At 34.0% G+C, this 17,006-nt stretch overlaps 1 protein-coding gene and 1 pseudogene across 1 annotated transcript; both read right to left on the bottom strand.

The window, feature by feature from the left end:
- Nucleotides 1–10,769: 10,769 nt before the first annotated feature.
- LOC107900074 (early nodulin-like protein 1) lies at nucleotides 10,770–11,294 on the bottom strand (annotated as a pseudogene).
- Nucleotides 11,295–12,760: 1,466 nt separating this feature from the next.
- LOC121230671 (transmembrane 9 superfamily member 8) lies at nucleotides 12,761–16,206 on the bottom strand. The gene is made up of 7 exons (XM_041115843.1): nucleotides 15,862–16,206; nucleotides 15,154–15,318; nucleotides 14,951–15,060; nucleotides 14,744–14,852; nucleotides 14,541–14,653; nucleotides 14,280–14,430; nucleotides 12,761–14,070 (listed from the first exon to the last, which is right to left on the bottom strand). The coding sequence occupies exons 1-7, from the start codon at nucleotides 16,189–16,191 to the stop codon at nucleotides 12,913–12,915; spliced, it is 2,136 nt and encodes a 711-aa protein (XP_040971777.1). The 5' UTR covers nucleotides 16,192–16,206; the 3' UTR covers nucleotides 12,761–12,912.
- Between the last annotated feature and the right edge of the window lie 800 nt (nucleotides 16,207–17,006).

The raw sequence follows: 17,006 nt of genomic DNA, 5'->3' as shown, positions 1-17,006 counted from the left end.
TTTCTCATGATCACTTTGGTGATCAATGTAGCATCCCGGATTCGGTCTAGACTTCTAGGCCGAATTTGGGGTGTTACATTGATTCTAGGGAATTGCACCAATTTTGGGTGTTTCCCTGTAGTATTAATGGAAATACCTTACATTTTAGTTCATCGAGGCACTTTAGATCTCCATGTCACTTCTGAACTAGATGAAGTGATCAATGGGGTTCTTTCTCCCATTGAACCTCTCCTTAGGAAATTTAAAATTGCTTGATATAATGTAAAGGTGATACGGGAGGCTAAAAGATCCTTAGCCATAGGCATCCACTCAGTATAGCCTAGGTGTGTCATTTGTATTTGGAAGAACTCTACTTCATTCCCCCATGTCTAGGATATTTTAGGAACATACTCTTAGCCTCTCATTGTAGCACATTCCTATTAGTCTCTAGGTTTATAGGTATACCATCTTATTGAGGTACTCTACGGTGTATGTTGCAGCTCTGTTCTTGGTGAGTAGAAAAGGCCTCTTCTTCCTTATTATTTTCCTTCTTATGTCTTGCCTTTTCACAACTTGCAACTCCTGCATCTACGTTGCAATTGCTAGTATGTTTGTTACTATTGTTATTGGAATTTTTGAGACTACCTGAATTGCTCTTATAGGCTCCTAAACTATTGTTGTAGTTTTGAAAATTGTTGAGAGCTAGCATTCTAGTTTTGAGTTCTGTTTGGTTTTGTTAGTTTAGGTAGGGATTCATAACATATTTGTTGATACAGATATTGTTATGCATAATAGTTGTAAGGTTCATAGAAGTAGTTGCCAAAGTTTTGATTTGCTTATGTTTGGTTAACAATTTGGGTTTGGTTTTGAGCTTGATTGGTGGGGATATTTGTCTCTAGGTAGCCATTAAATGAATATCACGACGAGAGTGAGTATATACTTACTGCACCAATTGTTGATGTTGGAACCAGGTAAGGCGAAGGTGACAATGTAGTTGGGCAATTCACCTCATTGTATACAAGGCGGAGAGTCACCATGAGGGGTGTTCAAACAAATTTGGTAGAGAGAGGGAGAAGAGATGATCCCTTTTCTACTCGAAGTTGAGGGCTTATATACCATTGGCTACAATCTCGAGACACCACATGTCATTTCCCTATTGGTGAGTCAATGGCAAATGGCCAAATGATCTGTCATCATAGGTCTAGGTAGGGTGGCGATTGAATATGCTTTCTGCCACTTCAGATGGGACATGATAGTTGAAACCAAAAGTAATAGTTAATAAGTAGACCCTTGTAAGGCACAAATTCAAGAAATTGACTCTAAGGGATAGAGATATAACAGTATAATTTTGGAGTTTTAAAGTAGGTAAATTATAACTATTAGTTTCTTTTCTTCTTTTTTTTTTTGAAAACAAATTGGGGATATTTTTTATTAAACAAAATAAACCAAATAAATGAGGATTCTTACAATAACCAAATGGGAAAATGTTCTAAAAATAAATTGAAATCAAAACGTCAAGAAATCAACAGAATACTCTAGAACCAAATATATTAAAAAGAAATAAATAAAATAATAATAGCTTCGAAATCCCCGTATGCCTTTAATGACATGTCTTCAACTTTACCCCGCTGCAATAGTAACTTTCCAATTTTTTTTGGATTTGAAAATCTAAAAGATTTGATTTGATTAGATGAAGGGCCTCTCAACTCCCTTCTCCTCTTCTTCCCTCCTCTCTACTTCAGCCTGGTTCTTGTGTTCATTCTATTTCCTCTTGCCTTTTAGCGTAGAAGGGGACCTCTCCAAGAAGGTAAATCATTTCCTTCTATTTGAAACTGGTTATAGCAATGATGTGGGCTACCTGATTAGCCGATCTCAGAACATAATGAAAAGCAATTGACTAAAATCTTTCTTTTTCCTTTTGGATGTTTCTAATATGTGCACTGATTCGTGATTTATCCACCGATTTTACCATGCATTTATTGATGATGGATTTGGAGTCTCTTTCCACAATAACATCTATGAACCCCATATCTATTCCTGTGAGGACAACATCGTAACAGGCAATGGCTTCTGCATCAAAGGTCGTGCCTACCGCTGTATGGAATTAAGATTTAGAAATCTTGATTTCACCATTGCAATTTCTTGCCACTATCATTGATACTAATTTGTAACTCATACCATTGAAAGAGGCATCAAAGTTGATTTTGATGGTTTGGTTCTCAAGTGCTTTCCACTTTTTGTTTTCCCTAATTTTGTTAGGTTTTCTTTTGATCAAACTGTCAATTTCACCAATTGACATAATTCGCTGCTTCTTTTCCAGAATGAGATTTCTTTTCATGTAAATTTTTGTTTTTGTCCAGCCAAAGCATCCATATTCCACGGACAAACAAGTGACGCTAGGATTCCAAACATCTGCTAAAAATCCATGTAAACCATTCAAGACAATCTATTGATTCATTTTGACCTATCCATTCGAAGTTTAAATTCTTCCATAATTCTGCTGCTACAGGGCATTCAATGAGGACGTGCCAAAAATTCTCAAAACTCACTTTGCACCTGGGGCATTTCTTGCTATGGGCCACTCTCCTGTTATTCAGATTTACCATTGTGGGAATGTAGTTCCACGACACCCTCCAAATCATGATTTTTATTTTGTTAGCGATTTAGAGTTCCCATAATTGTTTGTAAAATTGTGTAGTTATATCTTGTATAGCAGTAGATCTTGTTGTATTATTCTGGGTCTGTAACAGTTTATAGGCACTGCGGACTATGAATTTACCCGAGGGCTCACCACGCCAGATGACCATATTAGCATGCCTGTCTCTTGCCTCGAAGGTATTACGGATAAGCTCTTCCCTCTATTTTCTATTAGTACCATCAATTAAAGATGCAATAGTAGTAATACCTGCGGTAGAAATTTGATGATGGACTCTATAGTTATCTACCCTAGGCAGCCACGCATCCTCATTAATTAGAATACTTTTGCCTATACCAACTCTCTATCCTAGTCCTTCTCGAAGGAGACCTTTTGCTACCCAAATACTTTTCAATGTGTATGACAGTAAACGACCTAGCTCGGCTTGTAAAAAATTAGTTGACGGATAATATTTTGCTTTTAAAACATGTGGTAACATAGATTCTGGTTGATCAATTAGATGCCAACCTTGCTTTATGATGAGGGCCACATTAAATTTGGCCAGATTCCTAAAACCTAACCCTCCTCTTAGTTTTAATTTGCAAATTTTCTTCCAATTACACCAATGTATTCCTTTTTGTTTGTGCCCTTTCTGCCACCAATACTTAGCTATAATTGATTCCATTTCTTCACGCAGAGTTCTTGGTAGTAAAAAACACATCATAGAATAGGTGGGAATCGCTTGTAAGACTGATATGATAAAGACTTCCTTCCCTCCTTGAGACAGAAATCTTAAGCTCCAGCCATCAATTTGCTTTTTGATTCTGTCCTTTAAATTTTGAAAAGAGGTTTTCTTTTTCTTACCGATTAAGTTAGGAAGACCAAGGTATTTTTTAATGTTTTCGACCTTCTCATTCCTAGCAAGCTTATGACCATTAGTCTATCGGTTTCTGTGGTATTAGCGCTAAAGAATATCATAGACTTTTCAAAATTCACACACTGCCCAGAACATAATTCATACTCTTTCAATATTCCTCTAATCTGTCAATCTCCTAAAGACGTTGCCTCACTGAATATAATGCAATCATTCGTGAAGAGTAGGTGTGAAATCTATGGGCCCGCCTATTTGCCTTTAAACATTTAATCTCCCCTTTTTTAAAGTTGAACGCATAAGGGACGATAGACCCTCGCTGCAAATTAAGAACAAATAGAGGCTAAGAGGGTCCCCTTGACGGAGTCCTCTCATTGGCCTAAATCTATCTCATTTATTTCCATTTAGGATAACTGAGTAACAGACCTTCGAAATACATTTCAATATAAAAGCCACTCAAGATTGTGCAAAACCCATTCGCTCCATCATAACCCTAAGGAATTCCAATTCTACCTTGTTATAAGCTTTACTCATATCAAGTTTGAGTGTCATATGCCCTTTTTTTTTCGCACCCTTTTATTCTTAAGAGTATGCATAATCTCATAGGCCACTAGTACATTATCAGTAATTAGTCAACCTGGAATAAAGGTGCTTTGTGCTTTATCAATACATACTTCCAAAACATGTTGAAATCTATTAGCTACTACCTTAGCTATTATTTTGTATAGGACATTACATAGGCTAATAAGCATAAAATTTTTCATATCTGTGGGTTGGGAAGTTTTGGGAATCAATACAATGTTCGTGACATTAAGACTTTCTACCTCACGTCCTTGATTTAAAATTTCTAAACAAAAAGAGGTTACCTCAGTCCTAATTATGTGCCAGCATTTTTGGAAGAAAATTGTTGGGAAGCCGTTGTCTCTAGGAGCCTCTGTAGGACCCATTCCCTACAAAGCTGTCCAAATTTCTTTAGCAGTGTATTCTACTGTGAGTTGTAAATTTATATCTTCAGTTATGCATCTCTCAACTCCTTGTAAAACTAGATCAATATTGCTCATTCCTCTCGACATGAACAATTCTTGAAAATAATTTTTTGTGATCATTGCCATTTCGTCCTCATCATCGAAGTTTTCCCCATTTTTATTTCACAAGCTACTAATAACATTAGCCCTATTCCGTTGAGTGGCCCATTTACGAAAAAATGTCGTGTTTCTATCCCTTGATTTTAGCCAATTGACACGTGCTCTTTGCTCCTAGTAACATTCATCTTTATCAATTTCTAGATTAAGATGTATTTTTGTTTCTATGATTTCAGCCAAGTTCTCATTATTCCTGTCCTCCTCCAGCAAGCTCTCTAAATGTTTTCTTAATTTCTGCTTGATTCCCATTCTTTCTTTTTTTATTTGTATTTCCCATTAAAGTATTCTCTGTTTTAAATTCTCAAGTTTTTCTTGTAGTGACCCTGTAAGATTTTCCCAAGAATCAGCCACCATCTTCTCAAAAAAGCTTTCTAATAGCCACCATGCTTCGAACCGAAAGGACACCCTGCGTATCTTTCTATTTTCCTTCTCCATAAGAATGAGGAGAGGACAATAATCTGAATGTGAGTGGGGTAAATGCTGAATGTGAACGTGTGGAAAAGCTTAAAACCACTCTACATTTGCCACCCCTCTATTTAACCTTTCCTGTATGTTTGTTTCTGATAAATTTCCCATTCTCATGTAAACCATAAACCAGAAAACCCTACATCCATTAGTTGGCACTCATCTAGAACTGTGCGAAAAGGATCCATTCTCTTTTCGTCTCTTGGCATCCCTCCTCTATTCTCAAATGAGTATAAAATTTCGTTAAACTCTCCACAAATAATCTAAGGATGAATCCAAATCCTTCCCAATTGTCTTAATAAATGCCAAGTATTGCCCCTCTCGTTAGTGAAAGGAGTTCCATAGAATCCCGTGAAACGCCAATCTTTGTCACCTTGATTTTCTTTAATAAGAGCGTCTATATGGATTTTGGATCAACTGATGATTGTAACTTGAATATCTTGTTTCCAAGCCAATGAAAGCCCACCTAGAGAACCATCTGCGTCAACATCAAAGCCATTCATGAATCCACAACTTCTTCTGATCCTTCCCATTCGAATTCCATTCACTTTCGTCTCTATAATGAAGACAATTTAGGGATTATGCTACTTCAGTGCAAACCGAAGCTGCCTAATTGCTCGAGGACTCTCCAATCCTTGAACATTCTAGCTTATTGTTTCCATTACCGCCGGTCGGCTTACCTATTGGCAGACGCCAATCCTAATTGTGAAGACACTGTTAATTGATCCTCTATTTTCTCCAGGACATGGGAATTAACTACATTAATTTCCAATCTCACCTTTTTGTGATTATTATCACTTTCAAACCAGGTTTTGGGACGTTCTTCTCCTGCTGAAAAGCCTTTTCTCTTACATGTAACAGTTTCCATCTAGACTTCAGTAAATTTTCCTGTTCTTTCCTTTCGTTTCCACCTCATCTTTTTAGGGTTTTCCGACAAACCCAGCTCGTTTGCAATAGTATTCATCCTGGCTTTTCCTATTTCCCAAGGTTGTTCAATTTCCTCAAATAAAGTTCCAATATCTGTGCTACCAGATTAAGATATTTCGAAACTTTCCTGCTTATTTGCCTCTCTATTCACAGTCTTGGATATCCTCGCATAGCCCAGATCTATCGGAGTTACTACTTCTTGTAATTTGTCCTTCCTTTGTTGTGTCGCCATTTGTTCTTTACTGGTGATGATATCTTCTGCCAATTTAAATTTTGATTTGTCCCTTTCATCCGTTTCCCTAGTATATAAGCATTGTTCCGCAAATTTTCTTCCTGAAACACTCAATTGCAAACTCTCTCTACCGACTAGATTGGATTCAGCTTTCAGCACTAATGAATAAGGAAGGTTATCTTCCCCTAATTCTTTCCCCAATTTTGATATCTCCGTGCATTCTTTCATTACATATCTCATTATTCGACAGCCAAAGCAAAAATTGGGTAAGGATTCGTATTTAAAAGGGAGCTAGACTCTTCTTTGATCCCCAACTATAATAAATATTCCTCTCCTAAGAGGTTTCCAAGCATCCAATTGGACTTTCAGCCTACAAACTTCATTCTTTATCTCTGACCTTAATATTCCTCCAAAAGTAGAGCCTAATGCATACATCAAATCTTTCTTCTCACATCCTGGTGGGCAAGAGCCAATTCTTAGCCAAAACGGCGAGAAAATCAATTTTATTTTGCTTCTCTCTATCACCTCTTTCATTCTATCAAAAATTATCAACTGTCTTCTAAATAGCCAAAGTTTGCCATCCATGATCGTCTCTAAATCATCTTCATCCTCGAATGAGATCTGAAACAGATTTTGCCCAACCACTTGGATTTCAAATTTTCTTTTCGTTTTCCATATACTTCTGAGTTGCGCACGAAAACTATCAGGACTGTAAGACTTCCTCGTCCACACAGAACTTAATAATAAAAAACTACTCTTCGGTGTAACCAGAGAACTCTTGACCGTCAACTGAATTAATTCATCTGCTAAGAGAGAGATCTCCTCCCTTGCCATATAGGATAGAAGTAGAGGCGAGCATGGGCCGGGCCGGGTTCAACTAAAATTTTAGGCCCGTTTGCTAGGCCCAGGCCCAGCCCGGCCCAAAAAATGGGCCTAAAATTTTGCCCAAGCCCGACCCAGGTAAAAATACTAAAATTCGGGCCTGACCAGGCCCACCCATATTAATTTTTATATTATTTTTATATAATTTAAAATATATATAATGCATCAAAATTACTAAAAATATCAAAATAAATATTTTCCAACAAATTGAAAATAAATTTTAAAATATATATACTTAAATAACACTAAGATAGATGCAACTTAACAATCAAATGTCTCTAAAATAATAACAAAATTAACAAATGTTTTTAAAATAATAACAAAATTAACAATAAAATAAATTTTATACAATATCCAAACAATAACAACAAAATAGTAGCAACATAATAGTAAAATGGTAGCAAAATAGGGAGAAAACAACAATAAAATAATATTTAAAAAAAGCAGATTTTTTTCTTTGTGTATTCGAGCCGGGCCGGGCTCGAGCCAAAAATACCTTACTCGAGGCCCTGCCCATTTTTTAAACAGGTCTTATTGTTTTGCCCAAGCCCATTTTTCGGGCCTATATTTTTGCCCAAATCCTCCCAAATTTTAGGCGGGCCCCCAGCCCATGATCAGGTCTAGATAGAAGTCACCGCCCTACTCCACCCCAACTATAGCCACACCTGTTTCTTTAGGATACTAAGAGAGAGCACCCTTAACTATTAGTTTTTTTTTTTTATTTGTGATGAAATCGAAAATATTGGATTCAAAATTCTATGGAGTTGAATTGAATTTTCGAGTTCCAACATTGTAAGAGGAAAAAGATAGAAGAAATTGCAATACTACATATTTAATAAATAAGGGTAAAGTATAAAAATGGTCACTAAAGGATTGTTGCATTCTATTTTAGTTACTGAACTTTTTATTTCTATTTTGGTCACTAAATTATTCGAAATCAATTTTTTTGGTCACCGAACATTAACTGTCGTTTAAAACAGGGGTGTAACTAGGGGGCTAGTAGAGGCCTGACTCCCCCTAAAATGGAATATTTTCCATTTAGGCCCTTTAAAATTTTAAATTAGTAATGGTAAAATTACACTTTGGCCCCCTAAAAATGATAAAAATTTGATTTAATCCTTTAAAAATGATAAATATATAGATTATTAAATAGTGAAATGACATTTTTACTATCGTAAAAATTACAATTTAATTTTGGCCCCCTGAAATTTTTTTTTTTTTTGGTTTTGCTTCTAATTTGAAATTTAACGAAAATAATTATGTGGACTTTTTTATTGGTCTAATAAAAAATTTAGTCTTCTAATATTTACACATTCTATCAATTTTGATTCTAAAAATTTATACAAAATATAAAAAAATACATTTCACTAAAAAGTATAAAGTATTTGAATGAGCCAATATTTCACTAAATTTTTCTGGAACATGCTATTTTTATTTAAGTTCTCTTTGTTTTTTCTTTTTCTTTTTTTTTTTTTGAAGCTTTTTATTTCTCTATTAATAATACAATTTTCTTTGTTTTTCTTTAACATACCTATCACCTTCAAAAATCTTCATTGATGAACAATAAAAATAAAAATAAAGCAAAAATCAAGCATTAAATTGATGAATGAAAATTGAAACTGAAACTAAAAATGAACCAAAAAAATTTGTTTGAAAGTTTTATTTAAACTACTTGATTTTACCACGCATTGGAAATTTCAAACAAAGAACATTCTTTGTCAACAAATTTATGAACAAAAATTAAAAATTTGGTTCAGTTTTAATCTCAATTAAAAGTAGAAAAAAATGAACAAAAACCAGAAATATCTATTCCCAAAATTTATGAACACAATTAACCTCAATTTCAGTTTTTGCTCGTCAATATGAAAAACTCACAACCCTATATCAAAACACTGAAAATAGAGCAAGCACTTCAAAATTTTCAAACTACTTGATTCAACTAAAATAAAAAGAAACCTCTAATCAATAATTCCAACAAAACTCATTAATCTTTTGTCGATCAACAAGCCCTTTATAATAACCCATTGAGCACCGACAGAAGAAGAAATAAAAGGACATAGTGGCATGTTGGTTCGAAGCATCGCCGATTGGTATTTCTGGATTTTTTATATTTGAAAAACTCGTCTCAATGTTGTTTTATTGAAATCATTGGTGTCGATGTAGGTATTTTAAAATTTTAAATTCAAAACGTTATTGACAACGTTATTGAAAGAAGTCAATAGTGCCAACACTAGTATCGGTGGCTCGTAAGGATTAGGGGTGTTCATTCGGTTAACCGACCGGTTAACCGACCCGAAATTACTATAACCGAATTAACCGACCTTCCAAAAATTTTAACCGTTAACCGAACCGATTTTTTTTAAAAAAAATTTAACCGAACCGAAATTTTTTCGGTTAATAAGGTCGGTTAACCGAATTAACCGAAAATTATGTATTTTTTATTTTTGGTTAAAAATTACCCGAATTACCCGAATTACCCGAATTACCCGAATTACCCGAATTAACCGAATTAACCGAATTACCAAAAAATACCCGAATTTTTTTTATTTTTTATTTTTAAAATTTAAAAAATTTATAAATTATTAAAGTAAATTGGGTTTTAGACTTTAGTAAATTGGGTTGTCTTTTAGTTTTAGTTTTATTGGATTGGGTAATTGGGTAAACTTTAGTTTTAGTTTTATTGGGTTGGGTAATTGAGTTTGGGTTGGGTTGGATAATTTTATTTATTAATTTTTTCGGTTAACCAAAAATTTTCGGTTAACCGACCGGTTTCGAACCGAATTAACCGTTAACCGAAAAATCATAAAAAAATTAACCGACCCCCGACCGAAAAAATTCGGTTAACCGACCGATTAACCGAATTCGGTCGGTTAACCGAATTTTTTCGGTTTTACCCGAATTATGCACACCCCTAGTAAGGATAGAAGAAAAAAGAGCATTTATTTCAAAAAAAAAACTTAGAAAGAGTTTTTTACCGGTAGAAACCAGCTTTATAATATTTTTACTTTTTTACCATTTTTATTTTATATTTTCTTTTTGAAATTTTGATAATTTATATCTATATGTATATATTTGAATTGTAAATACTTGTAAAAAAAATTTTGAATTTTTAAATAATTTCTAAAATTTTTTATATTTTTTTATAATTTTTATATTTTTAAAAATAATTGATGACATGATATGCATGTGGATTGCCACATCAGCAAAGTTGCAAAGTTAACATAACTTTTCTATCTACTTTGGTGTGTTTCAACAAATGAGGATTAGTTCAAAGGCTAAAAGAGAATGAAAATTTGTCCTTTTATAAATATTGAAGGTTAAATTTATTGAATTTTTTAGAATTTAAATTAAAATAACAAATTTTGTAAACATTTAGCGCTAAATTTATTGAATATTTTATATGTATGATCAAATTGATAAAATGTATAAACATTATAGGGGTGCATTTATTATTAGACAAATAAAAAAAACTCACGTCAGCACTTTTGTCAAATTTCAAATGGTTGTTAATGATCGATGACAAAAAAAAATATTAAAGTTTAGTGACCAAAATAAAACAGAGGCAATACTTTAGTGACCATTTTTGCATTTTACCCAAAAATGAAATAATCCCAAAATAAGTTAGTCATTCACTTCTCATAGCACCACCAAGACCAAAGGCAACAGTGTCACTAACAATCCAGCCTTCAAACCAGAAGCAATGCTGGTCGGAGCAATGGCAGGTCCTTCAAATCTGCCGGAGAAGGTGCTGGAGAGATTCCGGTGTACCTATGCCGTGGAGACAACACGCGACAACCACCAACTTCTGGCCTTGCTCACAATGACCCTTAGCTTCACTAGCGAAGTAAAATGGGCCTGATTGTTGGAGCATCACCTTGGTGCTTCCATCCTTGTACCCTGCAATGGGTTTTGAGGTATTGCAGCTTACATAAGGTTCTTAGTCACTTGCAGCACCGAATCTTTGCCACCATCATAATTCCATAATGCGATATGAAAAACAAAAATTGACTTAGGAAAAAGGGGTCTAATTTGATTTTGAGTCCTTCCGTAATAATACTATTTTATATTTAAATCCTCTAATTTCGTCTTCTAATTATATGATCAAATTTATAATATACAGATTATTATATAGCCCTAACTACGTGATCGAATCACAGTCATGACTTTGACGCAAGGGTGTTAAGAGTTGACTTGAACTTGAATAATGGCAAGCTTAAAATATGAGGCATCTATTTATCAAGGCCGTTTATCAATTTTCCATCTTATAAGGGTAAAAAAATGTAACTTCATAATATATAAATAGGAATAATGTTGATAAATGTTTTATAAGAATATAGTAGAATATTAAAAAATAATTATTAAAAAAACATATGATAATTTTTAAGATTGTTTATGACTATCAATATACCAAATATTAATTTATATGAAAAGTTTAATTAAACTCGTGAGTCGTTTGAATGAACTATTATATACTCAAATTTGATTTGACCAATAACTCCAGTTCAATTCAATAATTAATAAATCATATTCGATTTTTTTTAGTCAAATTCAAATAAGGGTTAGCTTCTGAAAAGCTTAAAATTAGAAACAAAAGTACCACCCAAGAGAAAACAGCAGCCAGGGGAGAAAGAATTTCAGAGAAAAGTGGGGTAAAGTTGAGACTGAGACTGGGTCTTATTGCATTTTATATGCGAGAAAGTGGAGAAAGGAGGGAAACTAGCCGTTACCATGACGGTGTGTAAATGTTACTGTTGGCCATGTGCCTTCCTTGGGCCTAAATCTCTCACCCATTGTCCCTCGGCCGTTGTAACGGTTGAATAGCATGAACTGGGGAAACTATCTGCTTCTTAACGTTGTTCAAATATTTAAAAACCAAAAAATCCCTTTCGGTCTTTTAATGTTGGATAAAGCAAAACAGTCTATTTAATCTCCGATTTTTTTACTCAGTCTTAAAACTTGACACATTTCGAAAGCAACATATTATTAAATAGATTAAAATTAAAAAAAGTTGTCAAGAAAATTTGTCTAATTCGAGGATTAAATATTGCCTTATTCCTTTTAATTGTTTCTATAATGTGCACATTTGTTCTACATGCCTATATTATAGACCTATCTTCAAATTGACTCAATCGGATTTGATTATAAAATAATAATAATTTAAATTTGTCCAAATCGAATCTGGAAATGACTTAGAACCAAAAATATCCAACTAACTCGAAATGATTTGAACCTCAAGATGATCAAACCTAAAAAGAAATTGATTAGTAAACCCGAATAACCCGAACAACCCAAAATAACCTTAACCAAAAATTGTCTATAACCCAAAATTAACCTGAACTCAACATTTTTTAAAATTTTAAGACTCAAATTCATCTTACCCAAATTAATCTGGTAAACCTACGGATTCATTAGATAACATAACATTGCTATTCGTTAAAGAATAAATGACATTTTACAATTGTTGTTGAATAGTCGTTTCCCTACCTAAATCAGCGAATAATGTGGTACTGGTGCCTTAATCTGCATATAGCCCTCATTGCATTATGACAAGAAACTGTCATTGATAAAAGAATCACTAGCTCCTCTCAACATACATGAGGAGGGAAAAAAAGGTATTCTATAATCAGTTTTAAAAATGAACTCAGATTTCAAAACTGCGAATAAAGTTTTACATCTGAAACTGAAAGCATGAAGATATCTTAATCTTTGAATCTTACCTATAAGACAATGTTGGTTGGAGGCAACAACAGCATAAAGCATATGACCTGTTTTATACACATTAATCGATCTTGAGAGATGAGTAGATAAGCCTAGTGAAGCAAAAGCACGCATAAAATCCAATGGTGCCAGTTAGCACAAAAAATGCATATGAAGCAATTAACATGTATCCAAAGTCTAGGATGCCTGAAACAAGCTTAGTGATCTCCAGCTTGGTGAAAAAGTAGAATGCAGCATAGAGGAATAGGTACAAGGCCGAGGAGCCGGATGTGAGATATGACCTCCACCACCACTTGTAATCTTCACTGCATAACTGGAAGTAGCAAAGCACGATGGTTATTTCAGCGCAAGTGATAAGGAGGATAATGAAGACCAATAACAGGAAACCAAACATGTAGTAAAACTGATTCAGCCAGATTGAGGTAAGAATGAAGAATAGTTCGATGAAAACAGCTCCAAATGGAAGTATTCCTCCAATCAGAATGGAGAAAATTGGGTTCATGTACCAAGCCTGCTCAGGTATTTGCCTTGGGATTTTATTCGTCTTCACAGGATCCTCCATTGCTGGCTTCTTGAAGCCAACATAACCGCCCACAATAACAAGTGGAACTGAAATTCCAAACCATAGGAAGACCAAAGCAAACATAGTTCCAAATGGTACAGCCCCAGAAGACTTCTGGCCCCATATGAGAGCATTTAGAACAAAAAAGATAACGAAGACAATGGCTGGGAACATGAATGCAGTCTTGGCAGCTATTTTCTTCCACTCTGCTCCTTTAAACATTTTGTATAGATTGGTAGAGGCATAGCCAGCAAAAATGCCCATGGAAACCCAAAGTAAGAGCATAGCTGTCATGAGACCACCTCTGTTTGAAGGGGAAAGAAATCCAAGAACGGCAAAGATCATGGTAACAAGTACCATGCCCAAAAATTGAACACCAGTGCCAACATAAACACAGAGTAGATCAGAATTAGACGGAGGCCTGAAAACATCACCATGTACGAGCTTCCAGCCTGTCTCTTCTAAGGCTTCTTCCTGGGTCTCAAGCTCATTGTACTTAGAAATGTCACGGTAAAGTGTTCTTAGCATAATCATAGCTACCATGCCCGTAAGGAAAAGGACAATCATCAAAGAGTTGACAATTGAGAACCAGTGTATTTGGTCATCACTCATTAAAAGATACGAACCCCATCTAGATGCCCACTTCACATCACTCTCCTGAAAATCATCACAATTCAATACAAGATTTAGCACCTTATAGCCGACTGAGGTCATAGCTTTATTTCAATAGAAGTGGTTCAATAGAGAACTTTTTCCAAGAAATAACTTCCAGCAGAATTTACTTGAACACAAGTAACTGTCCCTAAAAGTGCCTCCGCCCACACTTGACATTGGAAAAAAAAATCATCTATAGTTGAAGAGCTAACCTGGTACTCAACATCATAGCTGAATATAATTTCCTTGTTTACTTCAACTTCTAGAGGAGTGTTAGAATTAACTACTGTGCGTTTCGCATGGGGGTCGCAAGTTGTTAAACGAGTTTTCTCACTCCATTTCCCCTCGTATTCATGTTTAATACTGCATTTTTATTACATAAAATGCCATCAAAACTTGATGTTATAATCTCAGCCACGGACTCCTAGAATCAACAATTTTACATGATGCTAAAACTTAGAGGAGCTGCTAACCTGTATGGTTTAACCTCAAATCCCACAATTCTAGAGGAGCCAGTTCGCAGATCCCTATGATACTTGACTGTAAATGCCAAATGGTTGTGAATGAAATATTTTTCCTCCTTGTTCTGCATGCAACCGGAGAAAGTAAGCATACATGGTAGCTAATACATCCGCAAACAAAGGAACTTATGATTCTGATAAGTTATTATATTTACCCCGGCATATTGGCCTTTAAGCCCAATATGGTAGCCAAGCTGATAAACAGTATTAGAAGCCTGATCTAATCTTTTAATAGGGACAACAAGGGGAAGGTTATCCAGGATCCTGTCAAATGAATCACTAATTAATCAGAGAAAGAACTTCAGAACAACCACTATGAGATTAATAGATGAATTCCATGTTCGAAAACACAACTAGCATACATATTGACTCGATATTCATCGTCAATCTTCACTTTAAACTGCTTTGCAGTTTTGGCATCAATCATAATCCGGCAAAGAACAGTACACAATTGTGGCTCTTGCATTGTAAACTGCATTAATTCAAGTGAAAGAGAACATTTTAACAACCAAACACTAACATTTTAACAATCTGCATCATTATCATCAGAGATACTAAAACTAACTGCATAAGGAGAGTTTTCAATACGGTCACCACGAAGCACTTCCCCAAGATTCTCCGCACTGTCCACTATCTTTTCTGGTGTACAAAAAGGAAGCGAATAATAGGAGTAAGGAAGTTGTGTCTTTATAGACGTCAATTTGTTCACTTTCACTTTCAAAGGATCTCCCTGCAATCCACAACAAAAGGAATCAATAACTAAACAAAAACACAATAAACACTCCCAAATATAGCAGCACTAGAGAGATACTAAAGTGACTTAACAAAAAGTCATTATCGATTAGGTAAACAAGATAAGCACTACGTAAGGTGCTAGTCAACATCAAGCATGTTTGCATCAGAGCAATGTATGTATTAAAATCTTTTTCGGTACTACAATTCCTAATTTTAAGCAATAACCATCCTCGGTTGCATTATAAAACACGAGCAGCCAGCTTACGAAAGTCAGATGCGTTGGATAAAATAAGAAATGGAATCAAATATATTTAAATGAGAACTAACAAAGCCTCATTTCCAGTTACAAACAGAATTTTTTAAAATTTTCATTTATTGCCTCCTCATACTGATAGTGATACGATTCCTATTATAATTCTATAAGAACCAAACAATTAAAGTGAGGATACGAATTCAAAGCTAGATCAAACGGAACAAAGCAGATCAAGCAAGAGACATAAACAAAAAAAATGTAAAGCGAAACGAGAGGAGAGGAGACCTTTTGGAAGTCCTCGGGGGCGACGCCGGGAAGGTAGAAGCAGTGAACGCCGTGGATCAGAGACAGGAAGAGAAGCGCCGGAATCATTGCCGTCGAGCGTTTATTGTGGATAGATCTCGATTGAGATTCCATTATGATGGTGGAGAAACTATCTTTGATTATTATTTTTAACTTGGAAACAGAAAGAGAGCGTTTTGGGGGAGTGTTATAAGGAGAAGAAGACGACCACCAAAAACCAAGAGAAGCTGGCGGGAACCTGATTTCTGTTCCCCTTTGTTCTGATACAGTGCGCTTGTGGTGATTTATTCTTCTTGTGACATGTGTCCTCATAGATTTAAATTAGGGTTAAAATGTGTCATACTATTAGTAAATTTTAAATTTAGTTGTTGTACTTTACCAATTTATTTTTTTTACTTTTTAAATTTTAAATTTTAAATTAAATTATTAATACTATTAAAATTATTTTATTACGTTTATTAATTCAGTTTCATTACAAAGTTATTTTTAATTAAAACAATTGAGATTTTTTTTATTTTAAAATAGTACACCAAAAATTTTAATAAAAAAGAATTTCATACTGTTAACAATTGAACTTGAATTTTGAAATCTAGAAAATAAAGAGACTAAACTCTTGAATTTTGAAATCTAGAAAGTAAAGAGACTAAACTCTTGGAAATAAAAATATAAAGACTAAATTTCAAATTTACAATGAGTATGGAGACTTATGACACAATTTAATCTTAAATTAGTCTTAAAACTTTACAAACATTTCATTCGCAAGAATGGAATAGAGTAAGAATCGAATAGCTATGTTGTGAGGATAGAATAGAGACATAATAAGTATTACATAGTTTCTTCACTTAATAAAAATATATGTAATAGTATTATTTTATTTGGTTGAATAAATTTGTGTATAGAAATTTATAATGAATAAGTATAAAATGAAATTAATATCCTTTAACAAAATAAATTATATTTTATTTGTATTATTATAAATTTATAGAAATTTAATAGTAAAATATGGAAAAAATTAATACAAACTTTTTTTTTGTAAAATTTGTATCTATAAATTTTTTAATAATTTTTTATTATATTTAATATTTAATAAATTAAACTTAAGAACTTATTTGAAAGTATAATTAATA

This window comes from Gossypium hirsutum, chromosome A06 (assembly GCF_007990345.1).
Source record: "Gossypium hirsutum isolate 1008001.06 chromosome A06, Gossypium_hirsutum_v2.1, whole genome shotgun sequence".
NCBI lineage: Eukaryota > Viridiplantae > Streptophyta > Magnoliopsida > Malvales > Malvaceae > Gossypium > Gossypium hirsutum.
Note: the sequence above shows the minus strand (reverse complement) of the source record. Positions and strands in the feature narration are given on the sequence as shown.